The sequence below is a fragment of the Rhinatrema bivittatum genome, chromosome 4 (genome assembly GCF_901001135.1).
Source record: "Rhinatrema bivittatum chromosome 4, aRhiBiv1.1, whole genome shotgun sequence".
Lineage (NCBI taxonomy): Eukaryota > Metazoa > Chordata > Amphibia > Gymnophiona > Rhinatrematidae > Rhinatrema > Rhinatrema bivittatum.
Genome location: NC_042618.1, coordinates 119,676,025 through 119,696,462, shown reverse-complemented (window position 1 = coordinate 119,696,462; position 20,438 = coordinate 119,676,025). Strand labels below are relative to the sequence as shown.

The window sequence follows — 20,438 nt, the reverse complement described above, 5'->3', positions numbered from 1 at the left end:
CAATCCCTCTTCCATCCATTAAATTGGTTGACCTTTTCCATCATAAGAACATAAGAATGTGCCATACTGGGTCAGACCAAGGGTCCATCAAGCCCAGCATCCTGTTTCCAACAGTGGCCAATCCAGGCCATAAGAACCTGGCAAGTACCCAAAAACTAAGTCCTATTTCATGTTACCAGTGCTAGTAATAGCAGTGGCTATTTTCTAAGTTATCTTAATTAATAGCAGGTAATGGACTTCTCCAACAAGAACTTATCCAATTCTTTTTTAAACACAGCTATACTAACTGAACTAACCACGTCCTCTGGCAACAAATTCCAGAGTTTAATTGTGCGTTGAATGAAGAAGAACTTTCTTTGATTAGTTTTAAATGTGCCACATGCTAACGTCATGGAGTGCCCCCTAGTCTTTCTATTATCTGAAAGACTAAATAACCGATTCACATCTACCCGTTCTAGACCTCTCATGATTTTAAACACCTCTATCATATCCCCTCTCAACTGTCTCTTCTCCAAGCTGAAAAGTCCTAACCTCTTTAGTCTTTCCTCATAGGGGAGCTGTTCCATTCCCCTTATCATTTTGGTCTCCCTTCTCTGTACCTTCTCCATCGCAATTATATCTTTTTTGAGATGCAGCGCCCAGAATTGTACACAGTATTCAAGGTGGGATCCCACCATGGAGCGATACAGAGTTTGGTTAAATCTCTCATATTCGTGTATGTGTATATATCTCCTAGACTTCCTAGTTTGGTATTAACATCTCTTGTCAACCAATTAGCTCTTGTATCAGTTGCCAAGAATGAGGTAACCACAGTGCTAACCAGTGGCTTAGATACACACATTCTTCTGTTGTGCTGCTGCTTATGTGCTCACTCAGTGAGTTCTCCCTGCCCCAGCACTGCTGCATCATTATGTAAAGTTCTTGCTTGCTACCAGCCCTTCTCCAGCCTGAAACAGCCCCCTCCCTTTCCCATTCCCATGCTCCAGGAGGTGCACTGGTTCCTCAGTCAGCTGCCCCTCTCAGAACTCAATCCAGTCACCTCATATAGAAACCTTAGTAACACTGCACAGGCACTTCCTCCTGGTCCACCCCCTCCCTTTCTGTGACTGTAGTTTGCTTCTACTTTTCTAGGTCTCCTTGCTCCCCACTCCAGCGCATTCCCATTGACTGTGTGCTACACAGTCTGCTGCTGTTATCACTCTGTGGACTGTTTTAAAATGATCCTTCCTATGTCCTGTGATTTCTGAAATGTCACAAATTCCACATTAAAAAGAACTGGGCAAGCAAAGTCTTAAGCAAAAAGCCCGATCTTTAAATCCCTTAAACCCTTAAACTTAGCCCTTTTCTAAGCAAAGAAAGAAGTGGCCTTGAACTTTACAGTGTGCAGTAAGAAAATGCAGGTAAGACAGATTAAATGAACACAGTGGTCTGGAGGCTTTTATGGTTCCACAGGCTCTGCCTATCTACTGCAGGGGAAAGGGGTTCAGAAGTGATCCATACTACCAACTTCCTCTGGAGTTTAAAAAAAAGAAAATTAAGACCTAGCTGAAACTGGGAAGAGCTACTGACCCAAAGTAGCAGAGCTCCAGATGGAATTTTGCTTTCCCACATGAATACAGTAAAGCCAGGGCTGGGGCCAAGGGTATTAGGTACCCTAGCTGACTCTTGCCTAGCCTTGCACCCTTAACCCAAGTCTTACCTTCCCCACACACAATTAAAAATAATTAAATTATAATAGATTTTACATGTAAGAGAACAGAGTACAGTCTTCTGAGGTAAAAATATTATTTACAAAAACATATAGATTATATTTACATGCGCTGCTGTGGTGCCAACAAGAAGATCCTCCAAAAAAGACACTTGCAAATCATATGGCAGAGGTGGACAATTCCAGTTCTCAAGATCTGCAAACATCTGGTTTTCAGGATTTCCACAATGAATATTCTTGAGCTTTATTTGCAATATAGTAGAGATTGCATACAAATCTAACTCATGCATATTCATTGTGGATAACCTGAAACCCAGACTTCTATGTGGCTCTTGAGGATTGGAGTTGGCCACCTCTGCCATGTGGCATTAGCCATTTGTAATATGTTTTGGGTATGTGCTTGGCACTCAAAAAGCCATGCGTAAACTGAATTACAATTACAATATTATATACTTCCCATAGCAAGACAACATTAACTGCCAATACTCAAGACAATAACAATCCTACCTATGAAAAGGCAACAAAGCAAATATTACACCAGGTCCTAGAAGAGCACACACTTCCTACTGATAAATGAGAAAAAGCCAGACTGAAACAGATCCCTGCAAGGACACTACAAGTTAGCAGAATACCTCACCTCAGTCACACAGAAAGACCCTTACCACATCCGAATAAAGAGACCATAAAATATAAAGAGAACTGTGCAGACAAAAACTGAACTGGAAATTACAACAAGCCAGATTCTGCATGCAGTGCAACAATGGAAAAACAGAAATATCACCATTCCTCATAAAACATCAAACAATAAAACCAAGAAATATAAAACAGCCATCATAATAGTAAACCATACTAATAAAAAAATGTTTAAAACAGCTGATGACTAGAGTATCCAGTAATTAAAAACTCATAGAAAAATGTTTAAAAGTTCCCAAAGATGAATAAAATATTTCAAAACAATAGACAAATCAAATAATAGTTAAATCTAATAAGGATTACAAATCTCCAGCTCCCCACACTTCGACATGTTCCAGTCATTCTGAGATTGCCATGGATTAGTTGGGGGTTGGTGGGTGAACATAGATTTTCTTCCTCACTCATATACAATTGCTGTCACTCATACACATACTCATTCACACACACACACACTCACTCTTGCTGATACTCACATGTACTCTTATCTACACACATGCCTGCTCACATATATGCTCACTAACTCTTATGCACACACACACTCACTCCCATACATGTTTACTAATTCACACTCTCACAGTGACTCTCATGCACATATGCTCTCTCACACACAAGCTCACATTTTCATACTCATGCTCACTGATACATGCTAACTCATATATAAACTGACTTAAGCAAAAAATAAAGAGGTCAATATTCAAAGCCATTTAGATGGATATCTCACAAGTTATTTGACTAAATAGTAAGTTTTGCAATATTGAACCACTTATCTGACTAGATTTTATCTAGATAAGTCATTATCCAGCTAAAATCTAGCTGTATAAAAAAGAGGCTAACTTAGCTGAATTTCAGTTCGGTCTGGCTAAGATAGGCCTAAAATTATGTAGTCTTGTGTGGATGGATAACTAGCTATTTAACCAGATATCTTCAAAAGTCCTCTGGTTAAGGAGCACTCCTTTGAAACAAAAATAAAATTTAATCACAGGTTTCCTGGCTTAATTTCCCACCACCATCACAAAACGTCCAAAACCCCTGCTGGCCAGGATTCCCCCAAACCCCTTGGAATTGAAGCAATAATGAAATTCTCGATACCAGCCCTCCTCCTCCTTCCCCTCAACCTGGTAAATACTATAAAAATATTGACTCCTCTCCAACCACCCTCTCTCTGCCCTCCTACCTTCCCAGTACCTGAATAGTGCCCCTATTTTGAGACCCAGGATCACAATACACTGCAACCCCAGACATTTCCTGCATTGCTCTCGTAAAAGTGCTGGAAGCATAAACTGTCAGATAGATAATAGCCTCATCAACATGCATTTACATGTGAAGAGCACCTTTACTTACACGTGCAATTGGACGTGTGTTTTAGACGTGCTAACCCCCGTTTTGCTTCGGAAGTTATGAACGTGTGTCCAATCGTGCATTGAGCCGTGCACACGGTACTGCATCGGCCTGTATGTGTATTGGATATCTTTAGGAAAGTATATTCAGCAGGATGCTTAGATCACTGAATCTCCGAGACAGGTTATGTGGCTATCTTTAACTGGTTAATTTGTCTGCTCACCAGCTTAGTGAATATTACCCCCAAAATGTTTTTACTTACATTGGTGGTTAGTGGAGATCCAGGCAGGGCCCCAGGAGAGCAGGCTCTGGATGGGCTGCCAGTTCATTCTCTGGGAGGAGATGTTAGTGTGTGAAGGGGCCAGCAGCAAGGCCCCCATAATGTTTCTTTATTTCTCTTTTTTTCCGCAGCTTGAGGATGAGGGAGCTGGCAGCAGAGGAGAGCAAAAGTTGAGGCAGAACAGGGAGGCTTTTTAGCTGCCTCTTGCCTGGAGAGTCAGAAAAAGTGTAACGAGGCCCAAAGTGTTTCCTGCCACCACTGCTGAAGGTGGTGGAGGGTCTGAGAGAACAGTGGTAGAAGAAGGCTCAGGGATTTCTGCCACTGCCACAAGAAAATGAAAGGTAGTGAAGAGTATTGGGAAAGGCTCCCGCCCTGTGACCAAAGCTGCTGCAGGGACCTGATGTTGATTGCAGCTCTGCAGGCATGGAGTTGCTGCAATCAACACCAGACACGTGACTGGCCTGACCAGATCACCAGAGCATGCCCAGTGCCCCAGCAGGCCAATCTACTCCAATCATGCTGCAATGGGAAAGGAGTGACAATCACCAAGTTTTGACATGATGACTATGCAGTAACACACCTTTGGATGTAACTGCTTGGATTGACACTGAAGACATCTTTTCTGCCTGCGCAGAAACATATCCATTTGCCCCAGGCCCTGCTGGTCAAAACTGGAACTAAACCCATTTGTTGAAGGTAAAGTAAAAAGCGAAGTCTTTGGGAACATCAGTCCAGTGTGGTGTGTTTTATTGTGATATCTACTGGAATTAAATGAAAGCGTGTTCCCCCAATGGTAGGGCCTGGAGATTATTCTACCCTCCTCCCCCAATGGACAAGAGCTTCTGCACCCATCTCAAGTTAGAGTGAATCAAGACTATGGGAAGTAGTCTATTTAATACACTGCTTTACTTTTGTAATGCTGTCCTTACATGTGATAAAGAGATTATTCTAGCTTTGTAATAATATTGATTTAGGCAGAATTCCAACCTGAAACATATAGTAATTATAATTTAAAGGTACAGTACAAGCTATATCATTCAAAGTACCAATTTGCCTTTTGGCTTTATTGCTTCTTCATTTGGTCTTATTCCTATGTCTTCTTTCTCTTATTGTGCTGCATTATTAAAAGAAATCTATTCTGGTTTTATGCATTAGCCATTATGTTTTTATGCATATCAGTATGATTTGTATATTAGAACCTGATAAAGATTCAGACAGCTGCTCCATGATTTATTTAGAGCCACAAAGTAGGATGAGCTTTAAAAATCAGCACGAATTTGTTTGCCCTTCAAACTGTAATGAACTACATCCCCAACCAGAAAAAAAACAAAGCAATCATAGGAGTTGATATAATTAAATCCATGTGGGCTTTACTTAATGCAGGTGCTAGAAACTGATGGCCCCATAGCATGCAATAAGCCAATGACATGCAAATGCTTTATGAGTGAAAAAAGCAGGCAAAATAAGTAAGCACACTTTTAAAACTCATGGGCCATTTGCATGCTAGTCCATGCTAAAATGACTTTGCAGGCAGTGGGACATGAACTTTCTCTGTCCTACCCCCATCCAAGTTAAAAATAGCCAGACTGTGGGAAGAACCCCCTTCCTCTTACCCAAGCTCAAAAAGAAAAGTAAAGTATTAGCAGAGCCTTCAATCAGAGTCTCCTAAATTCCAATTCCCTACCCATTCAAGAACTCTCGGGGAACCCTCCTCCCCTCTCCTGGAGGCAGAGAAGATCTTACCTCCTCTGGCCTGGACTCCTTCAAACTGTACCAGCATTTAATATTCATTTATTCACTCCTTCACTGGCCACTGAATGGTCCCTCCACTGTCAGCTGTCAGTGAAAGGACCACTTCCTATTCAGAAAATGGGATTGCTCCTTTCACTGACATTTTCACTTAACATTTTCAATAACATTATTTTCAAATTTAATTAAATGACTTTTAAAATATATATTTATATATACATATTTTTTTGTTTTATTTAGAGAGAGAGAGCCTAGCCATAATGCCCTCATCCTAGGTAGGTAGGTATTTATATCTCTATAGGAGGCCCACCTAGTAACTCAAGGTGAGGTTTAGGTATTACTGTAGGGGTTAGGGGCCACTTTGACATTCAAAATGAGACGTACGAACAGAACAGTGCTCCCTTGTGAAGATTTGATGACCTTCAGAATGAGGAAACTCACCCAAAGATGAGGTTTGTGCAATGTTCTCTCAGTCTAGCTTGATGTTACCCAGGTAGAGAGTCCATTAAGCTAGTCTCTCTCTCTCTCTCTTCCTCCCTCCCTCCCCCTCCCCCTCCCCTGTGGTTGTAGAATGGCCCTGACAGATAGGCTGGCTCTCTGGGAGCTTAGACCTACTAAACTTGGTCCCCCCAGTGGTTGTATGTAGGAAATACAACAATTCGGGCACTTATTGCATAGTGCAAAAAAGTTATCGCAATTTACAGTAACTTAGCACTTCACATAAGTATTAGTGCAAATTGCGATAAACTGCCTATTACCATAAAACACACCCCTTTTCCTATCGCATGCAATATTTAGTGCATTTTGATAAATCCAGGCCTAAGTTTGTACCCGAGGCAATGGAAGGTAAAGTGTCTTGCCAAAGGTCACAAGGAGCAACAGTGGGACTTGATCCCTGCTCTCCTGGTTCATAGCCCACTGCTCTAATCACTAGGCTACTCCTCCACATTAATGTTGTGGCAGAATTTTTTGATGAATTGTATATATTTGTTATTGCTTTAATTTATAAAAAACAATTCAGGAATATATGATTCATACCAAAGTATCTATATATAAAGAATATTTTTAGAACACTGATTTTTTGAAACATATTTGTGATAGGAAGGAGTAGTGAACCTGGCCAAGAGCAGTCTTCAGCCTGCTCAGTCTTTGGAATACCTCGGGGTTCGGTTTGACATGAAGCTGGGCCGGAAGCTCGAATTCAGAAGTTGCTGGCGCAGCTCTTTCTGTTGATGAACACTCTGTGCCCAACTGTATGGTCTTACCTGCAAGTACTTGGCTTAATTCCGGCAACCTTGGAAGTGGTACTGTGGGCAAGGGTGCATATGTGTCCTCTGCAGCACTCCCTGCTATCTCGGTGGAACTCGCAGTCTCAGGACTATTCAATTTGACTCCACTTGCCAGTAGAGGTCTCCTTCTAACTGCAGTGATGGCTGCAGGTGCATCATCTAAGGAGGGGAGCCTCCCTAGCCCCATTGGACTGGCTGGTACTGACAATGAATGCAAATCTCCTTGGTTGGGGAGCTCACTGTCAGGAGCTGACAGCACAAGGGCATTGGAATACAGAAGAGTCTCTCTGGAACTTCAATCAGCTGAAAGCCTGTGCGGAACAGTTGGCATGTTTACAGTTTGGTGACAGGCTGCAAGATTGATTGGTCCGAATAATATCTGACAATGCAATGACTGCGGCTTACATCAATCGGCAGGGAGGTACTAAAAGCCAAAAATTACCACTGGAAATAGATCAACATATGGAATGGGCAGAAGTGCATCTCCAGATGATCTCAGCCTCACACATAGCAGGAAGAGACAACGTAAAGGAAGACTTTCTCAATAGAGAGAAGCTGGATCCAGGAGAATGGGTGTTGTCAGATGAGGTGTTTCAGCTGATTATGGACCACTGGGGTCTTCCATTCCTAGACCTCCTGGTGACTTCGTGCAGTGCGAAGGTACTGCAATTCTTCAGCCGCAGGAGAGATCCAGAGTCATTGGGGCTCGATGCCCTAGTGCAAGAGTAGCTAGAAGACATGTTATTGTATGCCTTTCCTCCACGGCCCATGTTGGGCAGATTGGTTTGGAGGATCGAGTGCCACAGAGGGATGGGGCTCTTGGTAGCCTCAGACTGGCCCAAGAGACCATGGTATGCAGATCTGCGGAGACTCCTGGTAGATTCGCCTCTTCGACTTCTGGCACACAGGATCCTGTTGCATCAGGGAACTGTCCCTCATGAAGTTCTGACTCAATTTTGTCTTACGGTATGCCCCTTGAAAGGGCTCGCTTGCTGAAGCAGTGATACTCTGCGGCGGTGATTTCCACTTTACTGAGAGATAGAAAGTTATCCACTTCCTTGGCCTATGTGTGGGTTTGGAGAGTGTTTGAGGCCTGGTATGAGGATCGAGGTACTCTTCCTTCCTTTGTCAAGATTCCACTCATTTTGGAATTTTTTGCAGGATGACTTGAATAAAAGCTTGGTTCTCAGTTCCTTAAAGGTGCAAGTAGTGGCTCTCGCCTGTCTCAGGGGTCAGGTGGATCCTTGTTGGCTCATCCTGATGTAGCCTGTTTTCTGAAAGGAGTAAAACCATCTTTGTCCTGCCTTGCGGTTTCCAGTGCCCCATTGAGTCTTAATTTGGTATTGGATTTCTTGGCAGGCCCTATGTTTAGACCCCTGCGTGCCTTGTCCTTGAGGTTACTGACTTTGAAAACGGTGTTCCTTGTGGCAATTTGCTCTTCCCATAGGGTTTATGACCTCCAAGCCTTGTCTTGCTGTAAGCCTTTCCTTCAGGTGATGCCAGGAGCGGTACAACTGCATATACTGTTCCTTCATTTTTGCCGAAGGTGGTCACTGAGTTTCTCTTGAATCAGTCCATCTCCCTGCCATCTCTGGACAGAGAGAGAAATGCAGAGGAATATCATCTGTTGTCACCCTTGAATGTCAAGAGATATATTGTCAGCTATCTAGAGATTTCTAAGCCTTTCCGGAAGTTGGATCACCCGTTTGTTCTTCATGGCAGTACTAGATAGGGACAGCTGGCCTTGCAGGCTATGATAGCTCACTGGATTAAGGAGATGGTCACAGCTGCAGATGTGGATGCAGGGAAGCCATTACCTAGTCAGTTTAGGGCTCATTCCACTAGGGCTCAAGCAGTGACATGGGCAGAAGTTAGATTGTTGTTTCTTGTCGACTTTTGCCGAACTGCAACGTGGTCCTCCTTACACACTTTTTCCAGGTATTATCATCTGGATGTGCAGACCCGGGAGGATGCAACTTTTGCACGTGCAGTTTTGACTGGATTGCGGGTAGCCACCTGCCCTATTTGGGAGTAGCTTGGGTTCATCCCTCTTGTTCTGGATTTATCTGACTGGATGCTAAGAAATGAGAAATTACTACTTAGCTGATAATTTCCTTTTCTTTAGGACAGTCAGATGAATCCAGCTTCTCTCCCGTGGCTGCAGAATGATTGTATTATGGTCCTCCTGTGTGCCTACGTGTTACAGGAATTAGTAGTAAGCATTAATCCAGTCCCTAGACTTATGTTTATACTTTATTGTGTAAGCTCAGTGTTGTCTGTTGGCTGAGTATTGAAATGGTTACTTGTTTTTAATCAAGAATTTTGCTAGTCTGTCCACAGTTGCTTTTGAAGGCAATATTGGCAGGCTGATGTCACTGCAGGGATGTACTGTGACATAGGGATGTGCAGAGCAAAATTTTATGTTCATATTTTTTATGTCCGAAAGGGGGTCCCACTTGCGGCCAATATGGACATAAAAAAAATCCAATGAGTTGGGTATATGTACATATGTGCAAAAAAAAAATTTAAACCCCCTCACCCTCCTTAATCCCCCCCCCCCCAGACTTACCACAACTCCCTGGTGATCGAGCGAGGAGTGAGGACGTCATTTCTGCAATACTTGGCGAGAAGCATGTGACGTCGGTGGCACGTCGAGTGACGCGGCGTCACGTGATTCCCGGCGAGTTCGCGCCGGACGGCTCGTTCGGCCCAAAAAGAACTTTTGGCCAGCTTGGGGGGGCCTCCTGACCCCCCCAAGCTGGCCAAAAGTTCTTTTTGGGCCGAACGAGCTGTCCGGCGCGAACGAGCCGGGAATCACGTGACGCCGGCGTCACTCGACGTGCCGCCGACGTCACATGCTTCTCGCCAAGGATTGCAGAAATGGCGTCCTCACTCCTCGCTCGATCACCAGGGAGTTGTGGTAAGTCTGGGGGGGGGATTAAGGAGGGTGAGGGGGTTTAAATTTTTATTTTGGCTCAACAATCGCGATTTCCCACATATCGAACATATCTATGTTCGATATGTGGGAAATCCGATCGTTTATGTCGAATCAATTTTTTAAGTAAAAAAAAAATATGAGTTGTGTTTTACTAATGCGGTCAATCCGAATGCACACCCCTACTGTGACATCAGTTTGCTCCATCTCCATCTGCTGGTAGAGGTGCATAACCCACATGTTCTGGGTTCGTCTGACTGTCCTAAAGAAAAGGAAATGATCAGGTAAGAAATAATTTCTCATTGTGCTTTCTATAATTAACCCTTGCATTGTCATCTTTATATGCATAAAGTTTAGCCAGACCAAGACTGAAAGATTTAAATTTGAATAGCTGTGTTGTGATTGCTTCTGAGGTTTCTTATTTATTACTGTAAAAATCTGGAAGTTCATGCTGGACCACCTCCTCAAAATTAAAACATCTCTAAAACTAAGGGGAACACTTTGCATCCTTGCTTAAGGCAATGGTTGCCAAAGAATCATAAAAGTTATTTCCTTTGTGGAAATCCAAATGCTTTAGAATGGAATATGGCACTAGAGAGTTTTCAAACAGAATTTTCCCCTTTGCTATTTCATGCTATAAATTTTTCACAGTGATAGTCATTGTAGATTTCTTTTATACCACTGTCCACACTTCTATATGACTGGTGATGCTTCTCAGCATGCTAGACTGCAGAGTTCAGTGGCAGTAACTTTATTGTCCTGAGGTAACCCAGAGGATTTGAAAAAAAAGACATCAAAGATGATTTACCTGCAGTTTAAGGGTTCAGTTTGTGCTTTTGTGACAAAATGTGCTGATGTAAGGCTTCCTTTTTTTGGCTGCTAACATCGATACCACAGGAGCATAGGGTAAAGAATGTTTGAAGTTCACTCTTTTTGCTATGAGCTCATGTTCTTTCTAAGTTGAAGGGCATCTCTTGGTTGGATATTTTCAATTAAGATTATACAAACTGTGCATTTTCATGGGACAGAAAAGTGTAGCTGTAAATACAGCAAAACAAGTCTTGATTGGCACATAAACTCAAAGAATCATCAGCACTATAAATCACATTTATATCTGTCTATGTATAATAACACAGCCATGCTAAGTATTGGTTTTAACTATGGGTTTGTTTGTTTATTTTTATGTTTTACACTTCTTGATTTTTTAAGTTGTTTGACTCGCTCAGTATCTACACCTCTGATAGAAACCTGAGCTGCTAGCTTTCAGTTGTGTATTATTATTAAGAAACACGACAACTAGGGTCTTTGTTGGCATTCACAGAACTATTGCAAACAATGGATTAATAAAATGACAAATATATTAGTCATTGAAGATTAACAGTATAGAGGTCCATATTCAGGATACATTTATCCAGCTAACAGCCTATATATAGAGAGGTGCAGCCGCACCACTGGATATATCCAGCTATCTTAAAGTTAACTAGATAAGTTTATTCAGCTAACTTTAGGGCAGGTTTATGGACTGACCAGAGTTAGTCGGATAAGTTATCCAGCTAACTAAATATTGGAACTACCCAGATAACTTATCCAGCTAACTCAGTTCCTTCCAGTTATGCCCCTGGAATACCCCTGACTTACCCAGACAAGTTTTAGCTGGATAAAAAGTTACCGGTATCTGGCTAGAATTAGATAAGTACCGAAAAAATAATTTAGCTGGATAACCTCTGAGTTCTGAATATGGACCTCATAAAGTTTAATTGTGAGTTGAAATGTTGGGTGCCTCAAGAGAAAAATAGAGGACATAAAGATATTTTGTTTCATATCATTAGAAGACTGAGAACAGAGTTTCAGAAAACTGGATTGTCCTTTTGAAAAGAGGATGAATGTCTACCCTAAGCATGGCAGTGGCACCATGAAAACAGCATCGGGGAACAGTATAAATGTGTGCTTCCATTTCCTGGACTGCTCCTCTTCTTCAGATATACAAGCCTCGTTTTGAAAATTTGTCCTATTCCCCACTGCTGTCTTCAGGCTCCCTCACTATGACGCACAGCACAGGAAAGGTAAATGGGAGAGATTAGTGGAATTAGAAAGGAAGAGGGAAGAAGACCTGAAAGGAAAAAGGGAAAGGAAAGAATCAAAAGGAGTGAAGGTGAAGAAACATGAAAAGGTAAGGGGAGAGGAGAGGAGAGGCTTCTGAAGTGAGGTAGAAAGTGGTGGGGAGAGATGGCTGAAGATATTAGAGAGAAAGGGAGGAAACTAAAAAGAGAAGGAATAAGAAACATTCCTATGGAGGAGAGGCAGAGGAGAAGAGCCTGAAGGGGTAGCAGACACATCCAACTTGGATTTTCTGAGACACTTTTGGGTGAGTGTGTGCTATTCCTTTTGCCGCCACTACCCCCTACTATGTCTCTCGGAGTAAGATACAGAGAGACACTGCAGCAAATCACCCTGCAGATCAAAGTGCAGGCAAGGAAAGTAGAACAAGGACCATCAAACAAATTGCATGTGATGTCTGCAGCAGCTTCTCCTTCCCTCATCAATAGGGCAGCTCTCCCTGCCTGCTGCTGCTATCACTGCCAGAAAAATAGCAAAAGGCAGGCAGGAAGGGGTGAAATGCAGAGGAGCCAGAGAGAGTGAATGGAGGACTGGAACACAATGGGGGGGGGGGGGGAGTAGGAGGACTCAAAACAAGTTATGGGAACCAAGGGAGAAGGAGGGCAAAGAAGGGAAGGCAGAGGTAGGTAGGGGAGCCAGAGAGAGGGGCATGGATAGCTGAAGGGAGTGGTGTAAGCCAGAGAGAGAAAGATGGAAAGTAGAAATGGGAAGCCAGGGAGGGGGAAATGGTGGGCCAGTGATGGTACAAGATGGACAGGTGGAGGGGTGAGAAAGAGAGAGATGGATAGTAAAAAGATAAGGGGGAGAAAGAGATGAAGGTAGAAGAATGAAAATAGAAATACAGAAGAAGAAGAATGGGTGATGGAGAAGAGTGAAAGACGTGAAAAAGTTGTGATGGAGGGAAGAAATATAACTGCAGAGAAGAGAGAAATGGTGAGAATTGAGATTAAAGTCAGAAATATGCTGGTGAGACAGATGATAGGAAGATCCAGAAAAAGGAGTGAGAAGAAGACACGATGAAAGCAGAGAAGAGACAGATGTGTACAGTTAGGGGAAAAAAGTTATATTGAGTTTAATTGTTGGAATATATGACTTTTTGTGGCATTTAATTATGTTGGGCATAGGAAGAGCAATTTGCCTGGGTGAATACCGATTTACTGGCTAAAACGGCTTAGCTGAAAATTGCCCTCCTCTGCCCAGCTAAAAGTACATGTGGGCTTCCACTGTAAGCTTACTTTTAGCAAAGGTAAGAAGAGAGGTTCTTTGGACATGCTCAAGTTAAGGGAATAAAACAGTGCGCATACGTGATATTGTCAAAGGTATGCATGCTACTGTACTCTCGGCCACCTGTACAGATATCAAGTACAAAGTACAAGGAGGCTTTTACTGCTTGCGTTTTGCCCTTCCTAATTTTCAAAGGGAAACAACATGCAAGGGAAGCAAGCAAACAAAATTCCCACATATGTTGCAAAGAATGCCCCCACAACTTATTGTCATATTTTTTAAATTATGCCTGTGTTAATTGGACAAGTGGTCCTGCTCTGCTTCCTGTTAGCACGCTGTCCCACACTTAAGGTCTGGTTGACTGAAGGCTTTTCTCCCTTTCAGCCTGTATGCAAACAGATCTTATCGAATCAAGCCCTTTGCATTTGTAAGTTAAATGCACCAAATGTTAATTTTGATAAATGATTTTGGCATGTGCTGAAGGAGAAGTAAACGGGACCCACTTGCTGAAAATCCCTCTTATCTTGGAGTAGAAAAAGTGAAGGAGAAAAGAAGAGCAACCTGAAAGGGTGGAAATCTGGAAAGAAGGGGGGGGGGGGACAGTGGGAGAAAAGAAGGCATGGGACTGACAGGGAGATGAGGGGCTTAAGAGGGAAAAGAGGAAGGTGCAGGGGAGATGGTAAAAAAAAAAAAAAAAAAAAAGAACTGAAGAGGCAATGGAGGCAATAAAGAAAATGAGTGAAAGATGGAGCAAGACATGGACATGGCACTAGAAAGCTGGCAGAGCGGAGACGAGCAGAGAGATTAAAAAGGCTGGCAAGGAGAAACAAATCTCTCCCCCACCCCCCTTTTTATCGATTTTGACTCCCATCCTTGCATGCAGCACAGAATGTGTGCTCCCTAGCGTTCGATCGGCACAGCTGACTGCATCAGGACTTACTCTTCTCCCTTTGCTTCAACTAATCTCCCACTGCAGCCTGTACTGAGACACAGGCCAGTAACCCAGGCTGAGACTCTGATTGCATGGCCCATCTCCTTCTGAGCAGTTACAAATGGTAAATGTCAACTTTATGGATTAAGGAAAAGTGTTTGAACAAAACAAATAATAAACATGCTCAACTGAACTCTGATGTTCTTTTCTGCTTTTTTTTTTTAATTCCTAGTCCTAAATGAGGGAGAACACCAGATTGAGCAGGGACAAGGAGAATTTTTGATGCAAAATCAGGGACACTTGAGAGGTACGCCCCCCCAGACTTCCAGGGGGCCAGATTTCTACTTCCTTTTTTTTTTTTAATTATACAGGGTTGCTCACCGAGTTCTTCAGGGAAGAGGACATATGCCATTCCGCTTTGTGGCATTTATTTATTTTATTGGAATTTATTATCCGCACTCTTCCCACATAAAAGGTTTGAGATGGATTACACGATAAAGCCTACATAATAAAATGAACAAGATTAAAAGACACAATCAAAATAAAAAAAATAATAATGATCATACAAAAGCCTACAAGGGGAGAAGGAAGTCAGACAAGGGCTAGAAGAACACATTTAATACATGGAATGGGAACACAAAATGTCTTAGATATCACACTTTACCCATGGCCAACTCTAATTTTTCACAATTACAACTCACGCTTTCTAACTAGTTGAATGTGACACCGTCTGGTGAATCAGCATTGCAGAGCTGCCCAGTGATCTGTTTTCTGCAGGAAGATTTCCTGGTCAATATGGTTTTCCAGATATTTACAATGAATATGCATAAGCTATATTTGCATGCACTGCCTCCATTGTATGCAGATATATCTTATGTCTGTTCATTGAGGATATCCTGTAAACAAGACTGGCTAGGTGGGTCCTGCAGACCAGTGAGAACCACTGCTTTAAGCCCTTACCCTTCCTATTGTATTTTTGGAATCAGGACTACAGAAACCAAAATGCACAATGAAGTACCTCTGAAAAACCAGGCCTGTCGAAAAATGTCTTTATGGAAACTGGGTCCTCAACTCTACGCAGCTCTTACACTAATCAATGGGAAATGCTAGAAGACCAAAGGTCACTCACAATTGAAAGGGACACCGCCTTAAAATGAAATGCTGAAAAAAATGCAGTGCATTTGTTACCTTGGTCTTTATTGTTTTAATTATTAAAGCAGTGTCAATATTTTAAAATCTCCACACTGTTGTAAGGTAGAATTGTACTTGCAGTGCTTTCAGGTCGCTGGTTCCTTTGCATGTATGTAGCAAACTATCGTGGAGGATCGTTGCAGGGTTAATACCCTTCTAGTTTGCTACCTCTTTATGCATTATGCAGTGTGGATGTTCCTTTGGGAATACACCATGTTGTCCACAGTGTAGGCAACAGAAGCACACATGCTTCTCTGACCACAGACAGTGAGAAACACATGCTTTCATACAACACATATTATACAGAGACAGATGGTTTCCTCAGAAGTGGTGGCGGCTAGCAACATGCTAAAATGTACATTATTGTACAAATATGTATTTTTCAGTGGCTGGCCCTGTAGAAGGGATAATCTGTGACAGAGTGCATATTTGTAACTAAACAGCCCCATAGAACATTACATAGTAGTGTATTAGACCACATTTCTAATTAGACTTAGCAAAAAAAATGTTGAATTTGCACTTACTACTTCTTTAAACAGAGCTTGAACTTCTCTCTAGATTGTTCCTGTTTCTTTTTTAATTTGTTTTTCACTGCATGTATTATGACATCATGAAATATTCCACTCAAGATGTGTGATCATGCAAGTATTGTTACCCATCAGAATGCTCCCTCAGTCATGCGCACCTTATAGATATAACTGCAATATAGATATAACTGCAATCTATTTTTTTTTTTCATTAAAAAAAAAATCACCCAATGGAATGGTTTTTGAAGCTTTCTTCAGTCCAGATATCAATTTGTTCTTGAGTAAGCATGCACAGATACAGCACAATTATCACTGAAACAGTGATAATTGTGATAACAGTGGGTAAACAGTGGGTAAACATTATAACAGTGATTTTAGAATCATAAAATTTCCATTCTTTGAAATCCAAAACATTTTAGAGGTAATTTTCAAAAGGATTTAGTCACGTAAATAGGCTTTTGAAAATTGCTACAATATATGTTTTTACACATTTAAATCCTTTTGAAAATTACCTCCTTTTCTGTCTTCACCATACACAGTACCTATTTTATTTTCATCCTTATTTTTTTTCCTAAAGACCTGAGGTTCATTGATTTTGTAAAATACTAATGACTGACACATATGGGGTAGATTTTTAAAAACTGCGCGATCGCGTACTTTTGTTTGCGCAGCAGGCGCAAACAAAAGTACGCTGGATTTTATAAGATACGCGCGTATCTTCTAAAATCCTGGATCGGCGTGCGCAAGGCTGCCGATTTTGGGCAGCCGGCGCGCGCCAAGCCACGCAGCCTGCCTCCGAGGCCGCTCCGAAATCGGAGTGGCCTCGGAGGGAATTCTCTTTCGCCCTCCCCTCACCTTCCCCTCCCTTCCTCTACCTAACCCACCCCCCCGGCCCTATCTAAACCCCCCCTACCTTTATCCATGGATTTACGCCTCCCGGAGGGAGATGTAAATCCACGCGCGCCAGCGGGCTGCTGGCGCGCCGAGACCCGACCCGGGGGCGGTTCCGGAGGGCACGGCCACGCCCCCGGAACGCCCCCGGGCCGGCACCACGCCATGGGCCCGCTCCCCAAACGCCGTGCCACGCCCCCCAAACGTGGCGTCACTCGGTGACGCCCCCGACACGCCCCTTTTCAGAAACCCTGGGACTTACGCGAGTCCCGGGGTTCTGCGCGCGCCGGCGGCCTATGGAAAATAGGCGCGCTGGCGCGCAAGGCCCTGCTCACATAAATCTGGGCGGATTTACGCGAGCAGGGCTTTTAAAATCCGCCCGATAATGTAGACTGAAAACAGTGCACAGTTTGTCATAGGAGACAATTATTGGATTACTTGAATTTAGGGTGGCCAGGTATCCCAGTTTATATGGGACAGTATTATTTTTAAAGAAGTTGTCCTATATTCTATTGCAAGCAAGAACAATTGTCCTGTTTTCCAATCTGGCCCTATATGGAAAAAGAAATTTGATTTAATTTCATACATAGGCTGATCTAGGATTTTAAAAAGGGTAATGCAAATAGTGTGGTGCATCATCATCCCCCTACTTCTCCCTTCCTTCTCTTCCCTCCCTCCTACTCCTTCCATGTCCTCCCATAGGATTTTCTTCACCACCCCTCTCCCATTTTTCTCTGTCTCCTCCCCAGGTTCTCTCTGTCTACCCCTTCTCTATCTCTCATTTCCCTTAAATTAATCTCTATCTGATCCCTCTATCTCCCAACAAAGTTCTTTTCCTCATATACCCATAGGTTCCTCTCCTTTTCTTCTTCTCCCATCAGGACCCTGTTCATCTCTTCCTGCCCTGGGATTCCTCTCTAGCCCTCCCCTCCTTTTCATTAGGTTCTTCTTCATCTTGCCAAGTTCCTCTCCTCCTTCCCTTTGTTGCTCAGGCTCCTATATTTCTAGAAGCACAGTACTATGGGCAGATTAGTGGCAACTCAGTAGAGTGGGGGCATAATGATTACATGTTCCTTGTCCTTTCCGTTGCTCTTGCCCCATGGTATGAGCTTCCTTTGTAATCAGGAAACATAGGAAGGGGGGGGGGGGGGGAAGCAGCAGCACAGACTGGGAGTGCATGCTTATTATGTCCCCATTTTGCCAATCTGCCATCACTGCTGCTGATCTGCCAAGTAGGAGGGGAGGTGGAGGAAAGTTAACATTTTAAATGTGATAATGTTTGGTACAGCTTTTACTAACGGGATGACCAGTTTTCTGAGGATGCCACAGTATCCACTAGAGCACTGATATCCTAGGTTGAAATTATTATATTTCAGAAGTCCCGAGTATATGGACTGACTGATGCATTTGAAAAGATAATAGGCCTTTCACCAAATCACTATCTTTGAATCAGTTTAATAGATTAGAAATGGACAAAATAATCAAGAATCAAGATCATAAGCAAAATTTCCAACAAAATTCCAGCTATTACTAGAGGGATAGGTTTTTCTCCATCACAGTCTTGGATTATCCAGAATCATCCTGGGTTGTTAAAGGAATGTTTAACATTTATTTTTGTGTTTTTCCTAGATTTTTTGTATTTTTGTGACCTGGCAGGGTCTGCCCCCTCCGTTGGGTATCAAGCTCAGTTAAACCCTGGGCTGGGATTTGGAGCAGTGAGTCTTCATTCAAATTACCCAGAGAATTTTCCTTCTATATTATATTTCCCTCCTCTCCTCACATTATTTAGTCCAGTCATTGCAGCAACAATCCTTGGCTGGGGGGCCATGCATCAGGACTCCTTCTGGAACTCTGCAATGATGGGTAATAAGTCCACTTCCAGATGTCAACGTTTTGCGATGGCTATGACTTACTCTTCACCCAGTGACTACGAAGATTGTCTCCACAGCATCCCTAGCACTAGCTGACCTGAAAAATGGAAGGCTTGAACTGGGAAATTTTCTTTATAACATTTTCAAATTACATCCAAGAATAACTCTTGTTGAGAATACACCAAACTCAATAAATTGGAAAAAAGAAAAAAAAGTACTTTTATCCTCTAGTATCCTACCAGTCCACTAAAGAAGAGGAACCATCACTCAGTACCAGAAGAATTAAATATTCATATAAATCATAAGAATAAACCAAATGTAGAGGGAAACCTCCATAGCTAACTAGCATTTGTCACATACTGGGCAAGAGATAGCCCCTGGATGAAAGGAAGGAAGGTACAGTCATCTGAGTTTATCTCTCACTTAAAAACTTGGCTGGATCATAAAACAAATACTTCACTCCCTTATATTTTACTACACATTTACAAAAAAAGTGCAACTAGTTGCAAAGCCCCAGGTCTCAACATTAAAATTCTTTCCTCATAGCTTAGGTTATCTTTGCCATATATGGGAATATTCATACTTTCAAATCGAAGAAAGAACTATCTTTATTATGAGGAAAAGTTTCAAAATATAGTCGCCGTCAGAGACCAAAGCTAAAGTTGCAATAAGGGTTGATGGAACAACCACTTCTTCAGTTTATTTTTCAAGAAATGAAGATAAATTCAGAACATCTATTTATTTATTTATTTGAAAGGCTTGTATACATTCTCTACTACAAAAAGCATAAGGTGGTTTACAGACATGTCAGTAAATAGGTAGTTTTATTTATTTATTTGATTTTTATTCCACTTTTTGGCACTCCAACATGGATTACCTTCAGGTACAGTAGATATTTCCCTACCCCCAGAGGTATTTTCTGGTATTTTGAGTACCCCCATAAAATATTTTCTCAACATTTCTACAGAAGAAACCAATTATATTTTAGAGAAGTTTATAAACTGAATATTTCTTCTACAAACCACATTTTTCAAGGCCTCCTTAATTTGAAGAAACAAATTAGGTTTAGAAATAGATCCAACACAGTCTTGCATAACACCCATTTTAGATTCCAATGTTTTAGCCTTATGAGACAATAAGGAAAATTTTCTTGGCTATTTTGTAATGCATAGGTTAACCCTTGCTACTGGATCATGAACAGTCCCATTTGTGAAGATAGTTTGAAGATAGCTTCTAATATGTGATCTAATGTTATATCATGGGATCTTGACAAACTAGAAATTCCTCATTCTGCTGAATTTTTTTCCTGAGATCGACTTACCTCTATGAATCCAGCCACAGATTCTTGATTTCTTCCTCAAGGAGAGACTCCAGTCTTGCTCGGTTTAATGGAGTCAAATTCTCCCCAATAGCAAGCGGATCTGGGAATCCAGGAATGCCGTTCTGGACTACAACATGATGTCATTTGATTGTGATGAAGAGGTAATACATCCTTCCCTATCAGTCGTCTGGAGCCCTTGGTATAATGAAGCATGACGCTTGTTCAGAGTCAGGGATACAAGTCAGGGGCCACCGACAAATCCTTCCCTTGACGGTATGCCCAGTGACAGCTCATCCGAGATCACCAGAAGATCCTGCAGTCTGGGAATATTTCTATCCATAGGCCCCATTGATGCTGGTGCTGCAAAAGCCT

At 42.2% G+C, this 20,438-nt stretch overlaps 1 protein-coding gene across 6 annotated transcripts in view; it reads left to right on the top strand.

Moving 5' to 3' along the window:
- Nucleotides 1-20,438, top strand: part of SMOC1 (SPARC related modular calcium binding 1) — a 522,950-nt gene that overhangs the window by 441,615 nt on the left and 60,897 nt on the right. For 4 of the 6 annotated variants that reach the window (XM_029598788.1, XM_029598789.1, XM_029598786.1 and 1 more), the window contains exon 8: nucleotides 14,498-14,572. The exons of the other annotated variants lie outside the window; for them this stretch is intronic. In XM_029598788.1, the coding sequence (XP_029454648.1) occupies nucleotides 14,498-14,572 (75 nt within the window). The remainder of the gene's footprint in view (nucleotides 1-14,497; nucleotides 14,573-20,438) is intronic. 6 annotated transcript variants of the gene reach the window in all.